The sequence below is a fragment of the Artibeus jamaicensis genome, unplaced genomic scaffold (assembly GCF_021234435.1).
Source record: "Artibeus jamaicensis isolate MK-2021 breed Jamaican fruit bat unplaced genomic scaffold, CSHL_Jam_final contig_391, whole genome shotgun sequence".
NCBI classification, from domain to species: domain Eukaryota; kingdom Metazoa; phylum Chordata; class Mammalia; order Chiroptera; family Phyllostomidae; genus Artibeus; species Artibeus jamaicensis.
The window spans coordinates 6,636,161-6,652,963 of NW_026521814.1; the positions used below are offsets into that span (position 1 = coordinate 6,636,161).

Sequence of the window (16,803 nt, forward strand, 5' to 3'; positions counted from 1 at the left end):
CCTCAGTTCTTCATGGGCAATTGCTTTGCCTGTGTCCTTAGTCCTGTGGCTTTAATGCAAAGACTGTCGGCATGACATTATTTGTCAAATCTGATTCTCTGTGACTGGATGGATGCCTTATTCTCCCTCCAGAACACTTTTCTCTAGTTAGGCATTTTCAGGAACGTGCTGAAACATCACGGAAGCCATGCAGATCAGATCTAAAGGAGGAACAAAACAGTGCAACACAATCTCTTTGTGCAATACACTTTTATTTTCCTTTTACCTTTGCAGTCATCTTTGAGTAATCGTTGTGTAAACAATAGAATGGAATGATATTACATTAAATTGTATGCAAATGGCTCTAGAACACCTTAACAAGTATGACAAGGCATTTATAAATAACTTTGTTTTCCTTAGTAATATATATTTGCTTTTTAAAGGACATTAGAGAGCTGCCGTATCTAGGGTTAGCAAGGAAAGAGCAAATGGTACCCTCCTGGGGGCCCGCCTCCCTGAAAGTTTATGTTCCAATTTTGAAAATCCTAAGGTTTACTATTCCATAATTTATAGTCAAGCAGAGGGGTCCTCGAATTGAAAGTACTGATATTTATTTGTGAAACTTAACAGCATTCAACCTTTTAGTCATTGCATAAAACCCTTTCTGGGTTTCCACCCCCCACTCCTTCTGGGTATTTTGCAGAATTTCAAGTGAAACACAGATTCTGGTATGCTCAAGGTTATTACCTTTGGGATAATAAATTCTATCATTTAAGGAGAAGTCAAATCAGAGATGGGTACATAATTAGCAATCTAATAGAATGGCAACATTTTATATAGCATTCTAAGTGTTCCAATGAAGCAAAACTTCCGGATGCCACTTTATGTAGAGGAAGTTTTAAATCTGAGACTATTTTAGGGTAAAGCCGCCTCAGGCACATTCTTAATATGAAAGTTTGCAAGGCACCTCCCTCTCCCAAGAGACAATCAGATTGTGGACTGGTTTTTAGGCAAACAAACCAAAAGAATAAGCATCCTAGTTCTTAATTCAGTCATTTCAAAAATCAGAAGTTATAAATACTCCAAAGATAGACCTGAAACTTTTTGTTTAAATAACAAGAGATTTACTGCAAGAAGCATATAATCAAAAACTTTTCTTCTCATAGCTAAGGTGTGTAATGCATAAATATATGAAAAATAAAATTCACAGTCAGTTTTAAAACTAGAATTCAAGTTTGGCTAATAAATCTTAATTTTATAAGTATATTAATTTCTAAATACAACATAAAAGAGGCAGCATTGTCAGATATACAGTTAAAGTATAACAGAAAGAACAACAATGAAAGAAGAAATAGCTTCCCATAGAAAAAATTCCTTTTGTTGCCAATAAATAGGACCACCTGAGTGTGTTTCATATTCTTTTCACTTAAGGGATATCCAAATTATTTGCTAAGAATATTAAACAGCTTTTGGAAAAATTAGCAACAGTCGTGCAGCTGTGGCATTTGCTTGTTCTTATATGTGGATTGCTAGAGAAGAAAGCAGAATTCGGAGTTTTAAGTTTTAAAAAATTCTTTTTTATCCCATTTCGTCAAAGCTGGCCTCTTCACAATTTTCCGATTTTGCTGGGAACTGAGAGTGAGTGGGTGGAAGGGTGTGGGGAGGGGGGGGCTGAGGGGGAGTGTGGGGAGGGGCGGCATGGCAGATCAGGGCCCGGCAAGGGACATGGATCAGCTGACACTCAACTGGGCAAACCCGATCAGCTTCACTTCGTCGGGAATCTCAGATCCATCACAGCCAGAAGCCTGCAAACGGGGGAAAGAAAAACAGAACCCAGAAACCGTGAGTGCTGGTTTGTCCCTGCTGGTGTTTACACACTTGTTCAAGTGATGGCGTGTTTATTATAGGTCCACGTGTTCTCCGTTCTTCCAGGAGAATCAAACTCATAAACGACTACTGGGTGCCAAATGCTGTAAGAACGCTAGCCATTATGCTACAAAATACAGAAAATGGGGGAAGGGGTTCGGTACCCACTGAAACACCACTGTGCCCAGGCCCTTGGCTTGGGAAGTGCCAGTGAACCATGTGACTGCCAAGCAACAACATACACGTTTTCAACAACCAGAGTGACTTTTAAATACACTTTCAAATTAGAGCTCCTTAATAATACTTTTTAAAAATATATGAAAATGAGCAGAAAAGAGCTAACAAGTCACTCAGAGGGCAATTCGGTCTTCACCACAGTCATCTCCTCTGCAAAACTGGCCAGAGCAGCCACCAAGCGGTGGAATGGTTCTTCCTAGATCCCTTCCTTAAATACCACTGAGGAGTTTTCACAGGAGAAGGTACCAAAGCATAATGGATATTTTCTCCAAAACAGAATTTTGTTTGTAATAATTGGCTCAAATTACAGCATCTCAAATACTTTATCACTTTTCTTCAAAATCAAATGGAGCTGAGATAAGGCATTGCCCATCAAGCCCCTGACTGGTCCTAGTTCATAACTGATTTCTACTTTCCTCCTCACCTCCCCTTTACACACACACACTCACTCTCTCTCTCCCCCCCCCCCCCACAGATCTCCCCAGTACACAAATCAGAATTGGTCACTATGTAAGTACCACAAGTAGAGAAAAAATCTGATGAATGACAGGGACAACTAATTACCAAAGGATCATACAAACCTTTTCTTGGCCTTATTTTTGCTAAATTATTGTCAAAATAATTCGTTTCCTGTGTTGGTGGGGGTGGGGGAGGGGCCCTTTCCAAACCTCTCCATGAGCCTGCTTAGGTTAGCCCTGCTCGGCACTCAGCCTTTGGCAGCCCCTACATTTTCCTTAAAAATAAGCAGCTAATTAGAACACAGAACTTGAATATTTTAAAATAAGTACCTTTAAAATAACATACAGTGTGAGTAGTTATGCTCATATAAGAAATTAAGTAGCCTAGAGGGGAACATCATTTAGCCTTAAAAAAAACTTACTTCGTTCTTAGCCAATGATATCTCTAGTTTCAGTTAACAGATAAAATATTCAGCGAAGTACAATTTTCATTGTGTGCATTGCCAGGGGCGATCAGAAATACTCCTTTCCTCACTACTTTTAACAAAGTACTAGAGGCATAGAAGGCTTTCAGCTGTGATTTTCCGGTGGGTGTTTTTCATGCTGATACTGTAATAGTCACCTCCCCCCACCACGGTTCTCATTCTACTGTCACTGTTTCTTTATCAGCCTCCCTTACTTAACCTTCCCTTCTGCTTTGCTACTGTGAACAATGCATTTACTCAACCCACTGAATGGGGGCAGAGAAAGCCTGTGTCATTAACAGGCAACTGACAAACATCTGAGGACAAATTACTGCTGCCGGTGACAAAAGTGTCAGACTGGCAAGTGAGAAGCACATCAGTGCGTCTGAAATCCACATCAGGAACCTGGTAATGTGGCTAGCAGGAGGTTTTAATGATTAGAAAGAAAAGTAAAATACCCAGTCGTGGTTAACCCAAATAGAAATAAAAGAAACCTGCTGAATCCTTTTTTGTGGAGAGTTAGGGAAGTGAGAGTTTACAATGAGGGTGGGTGATCAAACCAGTGGTTATTGTGGGCACATCACACAAGGAGTCTCCAGGGGGTCCCCACCCCACCTCGTCGCCAGCACCTCCTGTAGCTACACTGGGAAGTTGTCCCCCAGCAGAGGCACAGGCCAGGGTGTCTGGCTCTGCTTCAAGGCACTAGGCCCTTCCCCTGCACTCTACCTTGCTCGTTTTCTTCAACCAAAGCTGAGTCCTTGTCCTTCTCACTGTGGTCTGCAAAATGCTAATGGGAACAATATGCAAATGATTCTGAAATGTAGAGAAAATGAAGCAGAGACCCTCAAAGCCCCATTTTTCAAATTTTTTGGTCTTAGGATCCCTTTACTGCCTTAAAAATTATTGAGGACTTCAAAAGTCTATGTTGGGTATATTTATTATACTAACTTCTCTCAGAAACTGAAACAAAAATCTTATATATTTAAAGAATTTAATAATGTTAAAGTATTCTTAAAATGTATTTAAAAACAAATTTAAAGAGGTTAAATTTATTATATTGCCTTAGAAACTAAAACTGAGGAATTTCTAAACTTCATTTACTAATTCTGTAAACATAAAATAAACCTGTTACATGCTCCAGATAAAATCTTCATGAAAAATAACTACAGTTTACAAAAAAAGGAAATACAGCATTTGAGAATATCAGCATCGCTTCACATCCTGCACATATTTTAACTGTCTTGGTTAAGAGAAAATGGCTGGATTCTCGCACCTGCTTCTGTCGTCAACCTACTGCTTTGTGTTGTCTTCCTTGAATAGTGTGTACAGATAATCCAGTCCCACCTAACTATGTGGTTGAAGAAGGGAAGTCTATTTTAACAGCCTTCCTAGACACTTGTGGATCTTATTTGTTACTATACCCAAACTGGCAAAGTGGCAGTTTCCTAAAGCTTAGTTGTCATATGAAATCTGAAACCAAGCACTGAACTCCCCTAGACTGAAATCCACTGGCTGACTTTGCACCTTGAATGGGTCTTTAAGTTTATTTTTAATTTTTCCATTACAGTTGACATACCAGTACTATATCAGTTTCAGATATACAACATAGCGATTAGACATTTACGTAACATACAAAGTGATCACCCTAATAAGCCTAACATCTATCTTACCCCACAGAGTTACAAAAATATAACTATAAAAATATCAAAAATAAATATAAAAAAGGTGAAATGCCTATATTCACTTCCCGTGACTATTTTTATAACTGGCAACTTGTACTTGAACCCTTCATCTTTTTCAGTGACTCCCCCTCCTATCTGGCAACCACCGATTTGTACTCTGTATCTATGACGTTGTTTCTATTTTGTTGTTGTTTTTAGATCACACATACTGTACAAGTGAAATTATACAGTATTTGTCTTTCTCTGACTGACTACACTTAGCATAGTACTTTTCAGTTCCATTCATGTTGTTCCAAATGGCAAGATTTCGTTTTTTTTTTTACAGCTGGTTAATAGTCCATTGTCTGTATGTACCACTTTATCCATTCCTCTGTTGATGAACACTTAGGTTGCTTCTGTATCTTTGTACATTTACCATATGTAACTGACCACATAGGTGTGGGTTTATTTTGGGGCTTTCTATTCTGCTCCATTGATCCATGTGTCTGTTTTTAGGCTGTTTTGATTACCGCAGCCTTGTAGTACAGTTTGATATCAGACAGCATACCTGGGTACCTGCCAACTTCTTTCTTTTCCATAAGACTGCGTGGGCTAGCTGGGAAATTCTGTGGTTCTACAGAAGTCTTAATATTTGCTCTGGTTGTGTCAAACATGTCATTGGTATTTCGATATGGTTTGCACTGAATCTGTAGGTTTCTTTGGATAGTATAGGCATTTTGATGATGTCAGTTCTTTGTATCCATGAGCATGGTGTATCTTTCCATTTATTTGTGTCTTATTCAATTTCATTCTTCAGTGTCTCATAGTTTTTTTGAGTACAGGTCTTTCATTCCTAGGTGTTGTTTTTGACATAATTGCAAGTAAGACTGTCTTCTTAATACCTCTGATAGTGTGTTATTGATGTGTAAAAATGTAACTCTGCATATTTATTTTGCATACTGCCTCTTGACTGGATTCATTTATTAGTTCTAACAGTTTTTTGGTGCAATTTTTAGGACTCTCTGAATATAATATCAATTCTCTTTCATTTAAGCTTCTTTTTCTTTTTTTTCTTTTTTTTTTTTTTTACTTTATTTATTTATCTTTGGAGGGGAAGAGAAGGGGAGAGATATCAATGTATGGTTGCCTCTTGTGAGTCCCCTGCTGGGAACTGGCCTGCAACCCAGGCATGTGCCCTGACTGAGAATAGAACCACGATCACGTGGTTCGTCGGCCTGCACTCAATCCATTGAGCTACACCAGCCAGGGCTTTTTTCTCTTTTTTATCTCAATGAATGTGGCTAAAAAGTTTCATTGGTTTTGCTTATCTTTACCAAGAATGAGGTTTTAGTTTCCTTGATCTTTTCTACTGTTTTTAGACTCTTTATTTCTGTTCTGATCTTTACTATTTCCTTTCTTCTACTCACCTTAGGTTTTGTTCCTCTTTTCCTGGTTCCTTTGGGCTGAAAGTTGGATTGTTTGAGATTTTTCTTGTTTCTTCAGGTAGGCTTGTGTTGCTATAAATCCCCCAGTTAGAACTGCTTTGACTATGTCCCAGAGATTTTAGATCATTGTGTTTCCATTCTCATTTATCTCAAGGTGTCTTTTGATTTCTTCCTTAGAGTCACTGTTAACCCATTCATTGTTTAATAGGGTGTTATTTAGCTTCCATGTGTTTTCAGTTTGCTAATAGTAATGGATTCCTAGTTTCATATCATTGTGATAGGGAATAATCATGATATAATTTAAACTTTGAAAATTTATTGAGACTTGTTCCGTGGCCTAACATGTGGTCTGTCCTGAAAAGTGTTCCATATGTACTTGCAAAGAACATATATTCTGCTGCTTTAGGGTAAAATGTTCTAAAAATGTCATCTAAGTCTGGATGATGTGTCCAGTGATGTCAATGGGTGTTAAAGTTACCTACTATGACTGCCCATCTCCATCTATGTCCACCAATATTTGCTTTGCATATTTACATGCTCCATGTGGGGTGCAGAGATGTTTATGAGAGTTACACCCTCTTGTTGAGCTGACCCCTTTATCACTATGCATGTCCTTCCTTCTCTCTCCTATCAGCCCTTGTTTTAAAGTCTACTTTGTCTGATGTAAGTATTGCTACCTCAGCATTTTTTAATCTTTGATATTTGCGTGGAATATCTTTTTCCATCCCGTCACTTAGAGTCTGTGTGTCTTTTGACCTAAGTGGATTTCCTGTAAGCAGAATATTTATGGGTCTTGTTTTTTCAATCCATTCAACCACACTGTGTCTTTTGATTGGAGCACTTAGTCCATTCATATTAGAAGTATTTATTGATAGGCATGCAGTTATCGCCATTTTAACTGTTTCCTCATTGTTTTTGTAGTTCTCTATTTCTTTCTGATTCTCTTGCTCATTACTTTTCTATAGTGTCATTTGAATTCCCTTCTATTTCTTACATACCTCTTGTAGATTTTTGGTTTGGGGTTTACCATGCGGTTCCTCTATGCCAAACTATGATCATGGCAGGATACTTTAGGTTTATGGTCACTTAAATTTGAACACATTCTAAAAATCACTGTATTTTTTACTCACCCCCACCACATCAATGTTTTTGTCATTACTTTTTACTTCTTTTGCATGTATTTGTATTTATCCCTTAATTTACTGCTATAATTTTACAGATGATTAGCCCGCTTTTGCCTTTTAACCTTTTCTAGGTTTATAGTTGTTAGTTCTCCTGCTTTTACTGTTTGCCTTTATCAGAGGGAATTTTTATTTCTCATATTCTTTTATTCCTATGTTTTAATCTTTTCTACTTAGAGATGTCCCTTTAATATTGTTTTATTGGTGATGAACGCCTTTAACCTTATCTTGTCTGGGAATCAGTGTCTCTATCCTTTGGTTCGCAATAACAGCCTTGCTGGGGAGAGTAATCTTGGCTGTAGGCCCTTACTTTTCATTACTTTGAACACTGTGTGTCAACTGTTTCCAGTCTGTAAGGTTTCTGTTAAAATAATCAGCTGATTATCTTATGGGAGCTCCCTTATAATAACTCTTGCTACTTTTAAGATTCTCTCTTTTTATTTAAGCTTTGGCATTTTAATTAGGATATGTCCCGGTGTGGGCCTCTTGAGGTCACCATGTTTTGGACTCTGTACTTCCTGGATATGTATGCCTACTCCTTTTGCCAAGTCATGGAAGTCTTCAGTCACCATTTCTTCAGAAGGTTCTCCCATCCAAGTACTAACCAGGCCCAACCCTGCTTAGCTTCCGAGATCAGACAAGATTGGGCGTGTTCGTGGTGGTATGGCTATAGACTCTTCAGGCTTTCAATCCCTTGTCCTTTTTCTCCTCCTTCTGGTGCCACTATGACACAAGTGCTGTCACACCCGATGTTGTCCCAGGGGTCTCTTAAACTATCCTAATTTTTGAAAGTTCTTATTTTTGCTGTTCCAGTTAGATGTTTCTCGCTACCTTGTCTTGCAGATCACTGATTTCATCTAACCTGTTGTTGATGCCCTCTAATCTAATGTATTCTTCACTTCAGTTATTGTATTCTCATTTCCAACAGGTTCTTTCTTATGGATTCTATCTCTGTTGAAATTCTCATAGAGTTTACCTGTTCTTTCCCTAAGTTCATTGAGAATCCTCAAAACCAGTGTTTTGAACTCCATATTTAGAAGACTGCTTGTCCTCATTTCATTTTGTTCTTTTTCGCCGACTCCCTGTATTTGTTTCTATGTATTAGGTAGATCTGCTACATCTCCTGGTTTTGGCAGAGTGGCCTTGTGTAGTAGGGGTCCTGTGGGCCCAGTGTTGCAGTCTCCCTGGCCACCTGAGCTTAGCATTTCAGGAGCGTCCCTCCTGTGGGTTTTATGTGCCCATTCACCTGTTGACATTGAGCCCTGATTGTTGCTGGCACATCAGTGGGTGGTACTGATCCTCAGGATGACTGGCTGTGATTACAGTGGACAACCTGTTGTGCAGGTGCTTTCCGCACAGAGTGGGAGTCACTCGAGCAGGGCTCATATGCCAGCTGGCTCTACCCTTTGTTTGTGGAGCTGGTTGGGTGGTAATCTAGTGTGATGCGAAGTCAGCCACCCAGTTTGATGGTTCTGGAGACTCTTGGGAGGTGGTCTGGTGCAGGCCAAGGTCAGCTTCTGTTCGTCCTGGTATGGGGCCACCTGGTGAGAGCTACAAAGTGATTTGCAGTTGGTTGTTGCTTGTGCTAGGCTTAAACATACTTGGGAGAGCTGTGCTGTGAACTGGCTGTCACTGGTGCTGAGCTTGGGACCCTTTGATGGGCATCACAGTGTGGACTGAAGCCAGCTGTCACTTGTGCCAGGCCTGTAGCCACTCAGTTGAAGCTACATTCTAAGCCAACACTGACCGCCACTTATGCCAGGCTTGCAGCTGCCTGACAGAAGTTAGAATGCAAGTAGAGACCGGGTACCAATTGTGCCAAGCTTCATCTGCTTAGTATTATAAAAGGTACAGTGCATGCTGAGGCCAGTCACTGCTTGTTTGGAATTTGTAGACCTTCGAGGTATTTTGGAAAGTCCATAGTGTGAGCCAAAGCAGGATCCTCATGTGGAAAAGCCACTGGGAGGCTTGGATCTGATGCATGAGCTAGTTGGAGCGTGGTCCTAAGGAAGGACCAATGCAGAGGGGGATGGTGTTAGCCAGGTTCACAGAGAGCTCAGATTTGGTGTATGCCTGTCGACAGAGTGGGCAAAAGGGCCCACCTAAGGACCAGTGACATCTGCCAGTGCTTCTAACACCTTATAGAACTTCCCTGGTCACTGCTCCTCCAGCCCTCAGCTCATGAATTCATTTCCTTCCCATATGTCCCTGCACTGGAGCCCAGAGCAAGTGCAGTTTTGAGTAAGCAAGTCCATGTATGAGCTCTTTGAGAGGAACTGCTGGGACTCCAGCAGCCCTCTGGCTCACTCAGATGCAATCCTCACTGGTTTTCACAGCCAGACATTATGAGGAACCATCTCCCTGGCACCCATCCTCCTCAGGGGAGATCTTTGCAGCCAAAACATCCCTCCTGGTTTGTAATCGCCACACTGTGGGTGTGGTTCTGTGTATCTGCCCCTTCCACCAGTCTCGTAGAGGCTTGTTGTTTATATCCTTAGCTATAGAACTCTTCAGCTAGTCTTCAATGATGCTTGTCCTGTAATACTGATGCACTCATGGGGGAAGGCAAGCACAGGGTTTACCTACTCTATCTTTCACGAAAGTCTAGATGGATCTTTACTTACGCATGATTACTGAGTTAGAGTTAGGCAGATTTTCTAATGTTTCATTGTACAATATCAACATGTCATTATGCCATGTCAATAAATTATATTAATTAATATCACCCATCTCATCAAAAAAGTCTTAAATGGGGGGGGCATCAAATGCAGAGAGGCAGATATGAATTTTCCAAAATCCTATTTTTGCTCAGAAGCTAACATTTATTATTGACGATAAATACCGTCAGTTGTTTTCCTTGAATTGCAAGGCTTACTTGGTTCATTTTGAAAATATGTCCGCCATATCCCTTGTCTAAATAACCATAGTTTATTAGTTATTCTTGCAAGTACAAATGGTATTCCACACACACAAGGAAAATGGGCAGTTTAGCTCAAAACTCAGTCTCACAGGAGCTTTCCCTGGACCTGACCGCTGGACTTTGGAAAATGAAAGTGCCCCCCATTCCGTCACCACACAGGTTATAAAAAAACAAGTGTCCTCAAGCAGAGACTGAATAAAATCTGTAATGTTGCTTGCCTTATTAAGAAAATTCTTAAATGAAACTGGCTTTCTTGGTGCTCACATTTTTTCCTTTTGACAGTGACCGAGTGAGTGGGAAGCATGGCTTTGAAGGACATGGTGCAGTCCGATGTTCCCGCTTTGCCCTGTGCCCACACCAGCAGTTTGACGCACCCAGGCTTTTCCTCCAGCATCCACACAATGGAAAAGGCAAGTAACACCTTAGTGTTGTTAGGTAGAGTTTTTACACCCACTATCCCCTAAAATGGGTCAGGAACCTCAAATTCCAAGAGCCACACTTTGTGAAGCTCAGCTTCAAAGGGAAGTGGATATGTTATCAGGAACTTAACAGGACGGTACAAGATGCATGTTTTCACTCGTGTCATCACCCCTCCTGCCAGGCCAGCAGGTGTGGCCCGCGGAGGAGCTGCATCCTCCCATGTCAACCACGAGGACTCCCATTACCCCAAATCTGGGTGCACTCTGGACCCACCTGCAGAGTCTAGAGTCCTACCACTGCCCACCCCCGAGGTTGTGATTGGTCTGGGGGTGTGGCCTGGGCACGGGGCTCCTTTGAGCTCCCCAGGTGATTCAAAGGTTGGGTCGAGTTGAGCACCACTGTTCTACCCCAGTGAGCTTCCAGGCTTCCTTTACAGCACCGGCTCTCAAACTTGAGTCTGTGTCAGAATCCCCCAGAGGGCTTGTTAAAACAGAGACTCCTGAACCCTGAGCAGCAGAGATTCTGGCGGCTCAGGCCAGAGACAGGCCCTGGAATTCGCATCCGTGGCCCGTTTCTAACCTGACACCGACAGTCTTGGGACTGCACATGGAGAACCACTGTCAGACCTGGAGCCAGAGGCGACTGCTGCTCCTCGGACCTTCCTGAGCTGACCGTGTCCCAGCTTTGTTCTTAGGAAGATGTGCCCTTGCTCATGCAGCCTCCAACTGCGCCAAAGGTAAACGCTCTTTCCTTGTTAATGACCAAATGCTTATGAATTTTCTGTCTGCAACACATGTTATTCGCCTTCAGTAGCACTCATGTACATGTGTACTAATTGGGTGTAAATTACATATACTTACTGTTTGTATTCTATCTTCAAATTTTCACTAATGCAATTTCAAAGATTCTACATGGAAAGCAGCAAGACTCATTTGCTTTACAAAATTGCAAGGTAGCATATTAAAAAATGACTTAAAATATTTATGAAGCCTGTCTTAAGACACACAACAACAAAACAGTACAGATACATCAAACCCAAAGCACTTCATACATAAGCAGAAATGCCCGCTACGCCTGAACCGCTATGTCAAAAGTGATTTAAAAAGTGTGCTCATCTGTCTGTCCCTGGCTGTGTCAACCACAGAAACCATACTTCACTTACCTGTCAAATACATGTAAATATCTCTAGAGCTAAAGATTGGGCAGAGAAAAAAAGTGCACTTCTTTATGTAACCAATATCCTTTCACCTTGTGCCACTGTTTTTCTTATATAAAAAGAGGGACATGATAAGAAGAGACACCTTTTCAAACCTGAGCCAAATACTTCTAACAGTGGCATGAGTGGGGAGAGGAAAAGGGGTTGGAGAAGAAGCCCACTCATGGAATGCTTCCCAGGTCGACACTGGAAGCCACAGGGGGTGTCTTCAAAATTCCCAAAGCCCTGGCTGTACCAAGAGCAATTAACTGAGTCTATCTGGTGCAGGGCCCAGGCACTAGTAAATTTTTAGAGTGTCCTCGTCATCCCCCAAGTGAAACAACTGTCTAGTAAAATAAGACCACAGTACCAAGATACCATGGCTCTTTCGACAAATTTCAGGCACCTATCGTTCTCCTTCGGGAAGCCAAAAAAAGCTGGGATTAAAATAAAAAACTGCTGAGAGCTAACAGGGCTACAAGTAGCAATGGCTTATGAAGAAAAATGCTGATGAAATACTTTGAAACTCTGGTTTTACCAATATGTTAGTGTCCTATGAAAATTAGGCTGGAATTTTTCTAGATGAGATTTGTATTCTGATATATTCTAATTATCAAGCCACTGGGCTAGGCACTGGGGGAATCCAAGACAGAAATCTTTGCCCACTTAAAGTCTCTAGACTTATTAGAATTACAAATAAAATTCGACACACTTTTAATGTAATATAATCCTAGCAGGGGAGACCATAGGAGCACCTAAGCCAGGAGTAGAAATCAGAGCCAGTGAAAATGAGGCAGAACATGGGAACATGTCTAGGCATTGCTGAGATGGAGAGGCTGGGAAAGTAGGCTGTTTTACTGAGAGGAAAAAGTACATGCAAAGGGCCAACAGATGAAAATGGAAAGGAAGAAGGGGAGATGCAAAAATAAGAAAGGTAAAGCAGGAGACCTAACAGGAGGTCAGGTCAGGGAAGGCTTCCTTAGCCATGTTCAGGAGTCTGAATTTTAGAAGAGGTCAGGGGAGAACCACTCAAGTATTTGGAAATTGCAGAATCTGGCTGTAGCCACAGGGTGGTGAACTAAGCCAGAGGCTGGCCACCTGCAGGAGGGAAGACCAGTATCCAGCGAGAGAACCCAGGAAGTGAAAAAACTGGTGTGAGGCGGAGATGAGGGGCAGCTGCGCATGACTCTTCAGTTTACAGACAGTACAGGAGCTGTTTTTATAAGACCTTTAGTAGTAGGGAAGGGCCAGGGTTACAGGAATATGTTCTTGAGGTTGTATGCCTTCTTTCTGAGGGTATAAAAATGAATGAAAAACGACATTGCTTGAAATGCTGACACAAGGTGTCACTTTCTCAATAAATTTTCATAAAAATGAAACATGTTTACAAAGATAGAGGTGAATTAGAAACAGAAAAGGTGACAAAAGTCCTAAGCAAGGTGAAATTTCAATGTCAGTTTACCACTCTATGTCTGAATAAGACGTTATTTTTTTAATTATCAAAACAAATTTCTTGAGATACGTTTCTGTGCAAATCTGTGTGTTTTTCCACATAGCCTACCTACCTGAAATCTGATGAGAAGCAAGACCCAGAAAGTTAATCAGCACTGGGTTAACATGTACTGTAACTAATTATCTTTCAGCATTTTTGGCCACACACCTTTTCCATGAAATTTTCACAAGAAATGAAAGATCATCAGTACATGTTGTACAAAGCAAAGTGTTGGTCATCTAGACCTTAAATTGCTTGCAGCATTCTGACTGGCCCTTGTTAAGATTAATTTGTAATTTAAAAGTGAGTCACTCAATGTGATGTTTGTCACAACTCTCAGGAAATGGTCACATTTGACTATTTGGACTTCTCTCCATTTCTGGCCATGATCACTGTCTCTCGGTTTCACGAGGACCCCGGAATGCTCAGTGCTCTGCATCTCTGCAGCCACGCCAGTTATTAAATGAAAACTAAATCTGCAGAGCCGCTGCTGGAACGTCTGCCCTCTGCGAGGAGCAGTTACCGTGCTCTGGAGCACAGAGCTGGACGCTTTGTTCACCGGCCATCAGTGAGCTGTCCCACAGTCGTGTCTAATCACCTAAACCATTTCTCCGAAAAACAGTCCCAACATTTAAAAGGTAGAACCACTGAGCTTTCACTCCAGGAATGCGTTAGTAAAAGTTTTAGCCAACAGTACATTAAGGGACTCACTGAAAAAAATGATAAATTAATTGAGTCAAGGGCCGGTCAGAATGGTGCAAGCAATTTGAGGTCACGGTAGCCAACACTTTGCTGGGTACAACACGTATTGTTGTCCAATCACTATGTTGTACACCTGAAACGAATGTAACATTGGATGTCAACTGTGATTGAAAAAAAAAACCACCTTCTTTAAGAACAAATTATTGCAAACTATGAAATACATCATCCAAATAATGTTTTCATCCTGAAGGAAAAAAAGAGTGTGTTTCTTGGAATTCAACTGAATTTTGTTCAATATGGCTCTTGGAATTCAACTGAATTTTGTTCAATGTGGCTGAGTTGCCATACAAACTGGATGCAAAACAGAACGTGTTCAGGATCACTCGAGGGGCCGCTCTTCATTCAAGACGCGGTGGGAGAAGAACGAGCTACACTGATGGAAGGGGACGTTTCTGGTCACGATCAGTAAATGTTCCCAAATGTTAAGCAGGCAAGTGATTAATGCAAAAATGGATCCCAAATGAGAGCAACGACAGCAGCCAAATTACAGAGCAGGGTATGACACTCTATTATTCCTTGAAGGCACCACCTGGCAAAATATTTACCTTATTTCTATAACTTTCCACTTACCAACTTAAATGTCAAGGTTTTTAAAGCTTTGGGATCATCTACAATCTTCTGTAAATTAGCGGCCACTGTAAAACACAAACATGGAGAAAAGTGTCCAAATTATTTCCAATAACAATGGATTTCTACATCAATGATTCAGAAAATTTGACTAATGACACAATTAGCTGCAAAATCACTTTTTACCTGCATTATGAAATCCCTATAAATGGCCAAATTACTCTCATACATTTTCTATATCAACTTATATCTTCAACACATCTGAAATAATATATAGTTAATCTTCATTAACTATACATTGACCTCACTTTCAGGAAATAAAATGAGAGATTACCTTTTAATGGAAAGTGGAAATGATAACAGTGTTTCCACCACTTGGTTTTCCTCAACACTCATTACTAAGAAACCTGTCAGCCAGGAGAGGGCAGCACAACACACAGGGGAGAGGTACTGCCAGGCACCGTATTTGAACTTCTGTCCCATAAATTCACTCAAACCTCTGTGCCCATTTTTATCAAAGCCACAAAATACAATGGATGATATTGACGACCTGGGCATAGGTTATAATATTTTCAGAACACGGTGATCTGTTCTGAAACCAGTGAAGTGCCACCTTGAACAATTCCCAAGTTTAGCTGAGCAGACTCAAGCACGCAAGGCTGACAGCCTGGAGCTCAATAGTGAAGATCCGTTTTCACTATGAGCCAGATTCATCAGAGAGCCGTCATGATACGTTTGATACTCCAGTAGAGCAGTCAGCTCTTCCTGCTTACTCCTCCGGCTTACAGTGTAGATTATGAACAATGTTGTCAAAAAGTAATGACGGAGATTTAATACCTTCCTTCCATACCCAAACCTAAATATGTACTAAAAACAAGTAAGGACTATTGGTTAGGGAAAGAGAAGTTACTAGTGAAATTAGGGAAGAAGGTCTCATTTTTCATTATCAAATTACCTGCTGCATCAGTAATTAGGTATTGAAAAGTTATTGGAATATTCCAAAATAAATACATTTAAATACTAAATGTATAAATATTTTGAAAAAGGGTTTCAAGCAGAAAGCTTGTAAGTATATAGAAAGAAATCTGCAAATTTTATTTTTCTGTAAGGTTAACCGAAACCCTAGATACACAGATTTTATGTAAGTTAATTTCATTTAATGCATCAGCTGCAAAGGAGGACCAAGTGAAAATCATGTACAGCACCCCCCTTATCTACAGGGGACATGCTTAGGGGAGGGCTATCCTAAGATGCCCAGTGAAACCGAACAGTACAGAACCCTACACATTCTATGTTTTTCCCTATACGCACACCCCTTTTCACTTAAAGGGAGCACTTTACAATTTCTGTTTTGTAAAACGGAATTGCCATCATCACTACTCTTGCTCTTCGGGGCCATTCTTAAGTGGAACAAGGGTTCCCTGAACAAGGCCACCGTGACCCCACCACCATCGATAAGGCCACAATGGCTACTAAGTGACTGACAGGTGGGCCGTATCCAGGGTGGACGCACTGGAACAGAGGAGGATTCACATCAGAATCTAAACGGAGCTGGATGGTGCTAAATTTTATACTACCCAGACGGGGTACAACTTAGACGGGGTACAACTTAAAACTTAAGCTCTGTTTATTTCCAGAATCTTCCATTTAATATTTTCAGACTATGGTTGGCTGTGGGTAACTGGAACCACAGATGAGGGGGGACTACTGTACTCAATAGGGCCTATTCTCTTTACAACCATAATTCCATGCTTCCTTTTCTCTTCCTCTGTGGCCCCCTTCACACTTCCATTCTGAGTGACCTCCGCAGGTTCACTTGTGGGAACAGTCCTGTCCTGCACATCCTCTTCCTTCTGCCCACCCAGGCAAACTGACACATCAGGTGTACCCTGGGCCGCCCATCTGTACAGCTATCACACCAAACTTCTTTTGGCCTCGTCGACAGTCCCCTGACATATTTCAGACACTAAAATCACCTAGTGATCCAAGCCGGAGACACGAGCGGTGGTGTGAACAGCTCCGCCGTAAAACTGTCCACAAAAGCCACCCTGACCACATGCAAGCTGCAGCAGCTGAACACAGTCACTGTTTTCTTAAAACACGAAAGTGTTCTAATAGTTCCTCGGATTTGGGCTGATTTCAAGAGTGGCCATAAA

General features: G+C 41.1%; 1 protein-coding gene across 4 annotated transcripts in view; it reads right to left on the bottom strand.

The window, feature by feature from the left end:
• Window positions 1-232: 232 nt before the first annotated feature.
• Window positions 233-16,803, bottom strand: part of STK39 (serine/threonine kinase 39) — a 279,398-nt gene continuing 262,827 nt past the window's right edge. For all 4 annotated transcript variants that reach the window (XM_053665140.1, XM_037140707.2, XM_053665141.1 and 1 more), the window contains 2 exons: window positions 14,651-14,715; window positions 233-1,784 (listed from right to left, as the gene is read on the bottom strand). In XM_053665140.1, coding sequence (XP_053521115.1) covers window positions 1,710-1,784; window positions 14,651-14,715 — 140 coding nt within the window. In that variant the 3' untranslated portion in view covers window positions 233-1,709. The remainder of the gene's footprint in view (window positions 1,785-14,650; window positions 14,716-16,803) is intronic.